Source organism: Cnephaeus nilssonii, assembly GCF_951640355.1.
Source record: "Cnephaeus nilssonii genome assembly, chromosome: 23".
Taxonomy (NCBI): Eukaryota; Metazoa; Chordata; class Mammalia; order Chiroptera; family Vespertilionidae; genus Cnephaeus; species Cnephaeus nilssonii.
The window spans coordinates 18,518,147-18,524,146 of NC_137094.1; the positions used below are offsets into that span (position 1 = coordinate 18,518,147).

Here is a 6,000-nt window from a genome sequence, read left to right on the forward strand (position 1 = left end):
GCTGATGAGGAGGTGCGGGCGCAGCGGGCGGTTGCCATGGTGACCTCCAGCAGGATTTAATGATGGAGCCGGTGGGGGGAGCGGGCCGTTCTGGCCGCCGAGTGTGAGGTCGGCCGCGCGCCCAGCCCCCGGGCAGACACCAGAGTCCGCGGGGCCGCCCCGTAGAAGGTCCCGGTCGGAAGGAACGGCCTCCTCCTCGCTCCACGGTGGTTCCCACGGGCAGCACCTTCCTCCCGCGGTCCCGTGGGTCCTGGGCCCGGTGAGCAGGAGGCTGTGCTGCCCGGTCACACGGAGGCCAGCTCCTTCCAGAGGAACGCGGCACGAGAGGTGCGACTGACGAGGACGCGGCCCGGGGCGGGGGCTGGGCGAGCAGGTGGCCAGCGGGTGTCCCCTCCTGTGGGCTCCCCACGCGGCCTGTGCAACCGTCACTCCGTGTTCCTGTGGGAGAAGCCACGCCGGTCCCGCGGCCACGCTCAGGGCGTCAACGACGGCTCTGCTGGCAGACAGGGCTCTCGGTCGTTCCAGTCCACGTCGGGGTAGTTCCCAGTGTGGGTCACACCGGGCACGGTGAAAATGAGCTTGTAACCGAGACCAGGCCCGTAGCCGTCAGCTTTATGGCCAAACGGTAACGGGCTCTGTAGCTCCTCCCCCCCTCCCAATTCTCCTAGGGTTTCAGTGGGTCTCGTGTTTTTAGGGCACCGTGGCCTCTTTCTGAAACGCCCTCTCCCCGTCTTTACCAGGCCGGCGGGGTCTCTTCAGAACCAGACTTGGGCGTGTGTCCTGCCCTGCCCCTGCCTGCCCCCTGCCTGCCCCCGCCTGCCCCCGCCTGCCCCCTGCCTGCCTGCCCACTGGCCCCTCCTCCTGGGCGCTCCCTCCAGCCGCTGGCCCTGCTCCTGGTGGTCACTGCTGGCCATCGGCCTGGCCGCCCGCCCGTGGGCCTGCAGGGCCTGGGCACCGAGGCTCAGGGGAGACTGAGGAAGGGGGGGAGAGAGGGGGTGACCGTGGAGAAAAGATAGGGTTCCTAGCGCTGTCCTCTGCTCTGTCGCAGGAGCATCCATGGGCATCATAGCCCCTCTCAGAGGGAGACTCGATGACTGTGACGAGATCATGGTGATTTCACAAGCGCTGGTACACTGACCAGAGAGAGTTATTGCAGGTTTTCGAAAAATCTGAATTATTCCTAAAGGCTTATGTACAAGGCAGAGGAATCTGGCTGCTGATGGTGGACACGGCCTCTTTTAAAATTCAATGTATTGGGTGACGCTGGTTAGTAAGGCCACTTGGTTTCCAGTGTGCAATGCCATGTCATCTGCCTATCGCACTGCGTGCCCACCCCCCAAAGTCAGGTCTCCTTCCGTCACCAGTGATTTCACCCCCTTTACCCTCCACTGCCCCCATCCTCCCCCCCTCTGTAACCAGCACACTGTGGTCTGTGTGAGTTTTTGTTTGTTTTTCTTCTTCGTTCAGTTGTAGTTTTCAGTTTTGTGTCCCCCCTCTGAGGGGAACCACACGCTTCCTGACTCTCTCTGTCCGACCTCTCGCTCGGCGTGACGTCCTCCAGGTCCGTCCGTGTGGCCGCAGGGGGCGGCATCTCCCGTGGAAAGTGCCCTTTGCCTGCCCCGGACGCTCACCTGTGCGGACTCCCCGGGCCCTCCACCGGGAGGGGATGAAGTCCTCCATGAGTCACGTGTGTCTCGGGTCAGAGGAGCACGCAGCCAGGACACGCGCTGGCTTCCCTCCGCGTCCCGCCGCGCCGGCCCGTCCGTCTCGGTGAGGGGCCCCGGTTCTCAGTGTCCTGCCTTTGTCCCCGCAGCTCCGGCAGCTGGTGAACATGTGCATCAACCCCGACCCCGAGAAGCGGCCGGACATCACCTACGTGTACGACGTGGCCAAGAGGATGCACGCGTGCACCGCGAGCAGCTGAGCGCCGGGGCGTGGACAGCCCGCGCTCCGGAGTGTTTCCTGCGGCTCGGACCTCCCGGCGTCCTCTCGTCTGGGGGCGAAGTGACTCAGAGCTCCTGCGCTTGGCCCCTTCCCCAGTTCTCAGATAAGCTTCATTTGTCCCCACGCCAGCCGCCTTCTCGCCAAACCCGGTGACCGCGGGATAATCAGATTGCATGTTGGGAGAGGAGACGGGACAGGCTGGTTCTCGTGGCTGAAGACCGGAGCCTCACGGAGAGGTCTCTCCGGAGGAGCCTTGTTGGCCCTCGCGGGGGAGACGCCGCCAGCGCGGGCGTCCGGGGCTCGCGGACATCGACGTGAACACGATGGTGAACTCGGGGGGTCGTTTTCTCTCTAAAAGTTGGAATATGTGTTTCCGTCCTTAGCGCTGTGGCTTTTGCAGTACAATTGGGAAGAGAAATGTCGACATCGGCCGTGGGAGAAACAGTTAACACGCTTCGCGTACACGTTCAAAAGGCAACTCTGATTGTGAGAACGTTTGGGGACAAAACGCGAGTCAGACACTGAAGAGTTCCCGCCCCGTTTGGTTTTGTGTCCCACCTTTGGCGTCCTCGCTGCATTAAAACGGTGACCACGACCCCGTTGGCTGTGGTTAAGGAGTGGCGTGGCTGGCGTGGCGGCAACCTCGGAGGGGGCGCGTTCCGAGGGTTCTCTGTGTTTTTGTCATTGTTTGTACATTTGAAAATATCCTTTAAATAATCTCGCAGTGCTGTCTTTCGGTTCCTTTGTCACCTGAAGGCTTAACCCGCAGCCGTGCTCTGGAGCGTAAGCCACGCTTTTATTCACGGATCTGATGGGCACTTCGTCGGTCCCCTTCAGAAAACCGTTCACACTCTCCGGTTCCTTTCTTATTTATGTCCGACGTGCATCTTCCCCCCGAGTGTCACAGCCTGCCCGCCTGGCCCCCCCCCCCCCCCCCCGAAGAGGGTTTGGTGTCCCAGCACTGGCCTGGGATGGAGGACCGTTCCCTAACCTCGCCCAGCCGGCCGTCTGCACGTGTGTGTGTCGGTTGTTGGAGGGGAGGGAGGGAGGTGTGTGCGGTTCTGTGCGGGCGGCGAGGCGGTAACTCAGCATGTGCGTGAAGGAGGGAGAGCCAGCGTGGGACGGATTTGGGGAGGCGGACATTTCTGTGGCGAAGCTCCGAGCACGTGCCGCATCCAGGCGTGAGGAGGGCGAGGGCGGCGCTTCGTGGATGCTGTGCGGGCACGTCTGTTCCCCGCGCGCGCCCCGTGTGAGCGGTGACCAGAGTGGCCGTCACCGCCAGGGGACGCGGTGCCACCCTGCGACCTTGCTGCAACCTTGGGATCCTCCCTCCTGCCCGCGTCTTGGGAGAACAGCGCCCTCTAGCGGATGGGCGCTGTGCTTTCCTGTAAGTATTTCTCTTGCGGCCACTGGCATACATTCAAGTCACGTGTTCACTTTAACGGTGCAAAGGGCGCCCCCCACGTACGCACCCCGCCTCTCCCCGGTGCGTCCAGCCCCCGCATCCTCATCGGTGCGTCTTCGTCGGGGACGGCGCCCGGGAACGAGGGGGCCGATCTGGGGAGAGGCCCGCGGGCTGACTGCCTGCTTCCCCAGGTCCCAGTGCCCGACTGACAGCTGACACGCGCCCTGGGCGCCCACACACTCGCCCGCCCCCGGCCCCCGGCCCCGGGGAGGGTGGGTTCTGTCGCCCGGGGGCCGGTGTTCACTTGAAGGCGACGGGGTTGGCGAGATGAGGTGTCCTTGGCTGGGAAACCTGTACCCTCCCTTCTCTTGCAATCTCTAAAAATCCCCGATCTGAAACGCATCGGCCGCACCCCTCTCGGTGCTTAAAGCTCCTGAGCGGAGGTGTGAGCTGCTCTTTTCAGCGACTCGGGGAGAGGTGGGGGGGGGGGGGCATCGAACGGTCAGGGAAGCCCACGGTCATTTTCTACACGAGGAAACTTCCCGTCACGCCCGTACTTCTGAAGAGACCACGTGTGAAGAAAACAGTTTGATTTCGAGCGGGATCATCGCGAAGGCCATCGGGAGTTTCCGGCGTCATAACCGCCCGTCCGATGTCGCCTTCACGTACTTACTTCTGTGTCTGGGGGAGCTGCGTGCCGATTAGGCCAAACGTTGGACTTGATCCGAGGGCGGGAAAAGGAAAGGCGCCCCCGGTTCTAAGCCCGATGGAGACCCCGGGGCCCTGGGTGACGCGGGTGACGCCGGTGTGTGCGCCGACGGCCGGGGTGGTGGCCGAGGGGTGTCCCTGTGGAAACGAAGCGCCCCCCCCCCCGCGTGCAATGTGTGTGAATTCAGGGGTGCCCCCGCGCTTCCCGCGTGTCCCCCCCTCCCTCCCCGGGGACCCCGTTCCCGTGCCCATGTGCTCCAGGCGAGGCTGCTCATGTGAACACGATATTTATTTTAGCCAAAATGTTACTCACATGCAATGTTTTCCCCCTCGACAGTGAATGTATTATGTGTATCACCCGCAAGTGCCTAATCCCCCCCCCCCCCCCGGCCCCGCCGCTCTGTGCCTCGTGTGCCCATAGACGGTCACACGGACTTCTTTTGTGAAAAACTTTTGTTTTGTTGTAAAGCTTCCGATCCACAGACGGAGAAAACTCGGATGCTAGCGTGGAACATTGTACCCTGTCCTCACATCAATAAAAACACCGTTAAAAACCGAGCACCGTGAACTGGGTGTGAGTCTGATTCCCCCCCTCACGCCTGCCATCACTTACCCCGCCCATCTCTCCGGAGACAGGCCTTCCCCGTGCCCGCCCCTCGACGGTCTGGGAGCCGCCCCGACGGGCTGTGCGGGCGGTGGGAGCCCGGCCGACCCTGAACGGAGGCACATCCTCGCACCCCTCGTCTCTCCAGCTCGACACCCTGTGGACCCTCCAGCGCACGCCAGGCACGGCATTTGGGGGGCCCTGCTGAGTCCCCCCAGAATAACGAGGTGGGAATGGGATCAGCTTGGTGGGATTTTTTTTTTTCCGGCTTCTATGGATTTTTTTGAAAACACTTTGTCACAGAAGCTCACGCGGGGAAACAGCGTTCTCCCGGGACCAGGGCGCCTGGGGCGGGAGCCCGTGGCCTGACGACACAGCCGGGAGCAGGGCCAGGGCGGCGGCGAACCAGACGGCTGGGCCCAGGCCCTCCCCGGCCGGCCGGCCGGCCTGCGCGGCGCCGCCAGGCGGGTTGGAAGCCGGCTCTCGTGGTCACAGAAGCCGGATGTGGGTCTTTGTACCACGGGACGGGCCGTCGTCTCGTCTTCCACGGGTTCCGCTTCCTGCCTGTCGGCACCAGCGCTGCCCACTGGGTCGGCCCGGCGCGGTCCCCGGTCCCCGCGGCGGCTCGTTAACGAGGCCCCGCTGTCCTGACCTTGGATCCACACCGTGTCCTCCCTCCGCTCCTCGCCGCTCTCCGGGGCGGCCAGTCACGGGAACGACCCTCCGCCGGGTCCTGGGAGGCGGAGAGCGGTTTGATGTCCGTTGCCAACTGTCCACGGGCGCGGGGAATCGGATGTCACTTTCCTGAGGGCAAAGGGGACACACAGCTTGCGTGTGTGCGTGCCCGTGCATGTGTGTGTATGCATGTGAGCATGTGCGGTGCACATGCTTGTGTGCATAGGCATGTGTGTGTGCAAGGGTGTGCAGTACCCCCATGTGTGCATGTGTATGTGTGCAAGGGTGTGCAGTATGCATGTGTGCGTGGAGGCATGTGTGTGCGTGTGAATGTGCGTGTGTATGTGTGCGTGTTTATGCGCACTGTACTCCTCAGACCCAGTTTTCCCGTAGGTTAAACCACAGGAATTCGCCCGCTGAGTTAAAGCGAGGAATTGAAAAAGCGCCCCCCCCCCTTTAGAAGTGGGAGCAGTGTTTTCAGGCGGAGCATCAGCCCCTGAAACAGGAGATCGTGGCCTCATGCCAGCGATGTCACGTGCAGGAGCTGAGATTGGCCACGCCCTCACGGAACACCCTTCCCGTCTGGTGTGTGTGGTGTGTGTGTGTGTGTGTGTGTGTGTGTGTGCGCGCGTGTGCGTGTGGTGGCGAAGGGGGAGGAGGCTTT

At 62.9% G+C, this 6,000-nt stretch overlaps 1 protein-coding gene across 4 annotated transcripts in view; it reads left to right on the forward strand.

Annotated features, from left to right (window-relative positions):
• The window catches only part of NEK7 (NIMA related kinase 7), a 52,382-nt gene extending 47,767 nt beyond the window's left edge, over positions 1 to 4,615 (forward strand). For all 4 annotated transcript variants that reach the window (XM_079763673.1, XM_079763674.1, XM_079763675.1 and 1 more), the window contains one exon: positions 1,814 to 4,615. In XM_079763673.1, coding sequence (XP_079619799.1) covers positions 1,814 to 1,924 — 111 coding nt within the window. In that variant the 3' untranslated portion in view covers positions 1,925 to 4,615. The remainder of the gene's footprint in view (positions 1 to 1,813) is intronic.
• The last annotated feature ends 1,385 nt before the right edge of the window (positions 4,616 to 6,000 follow it).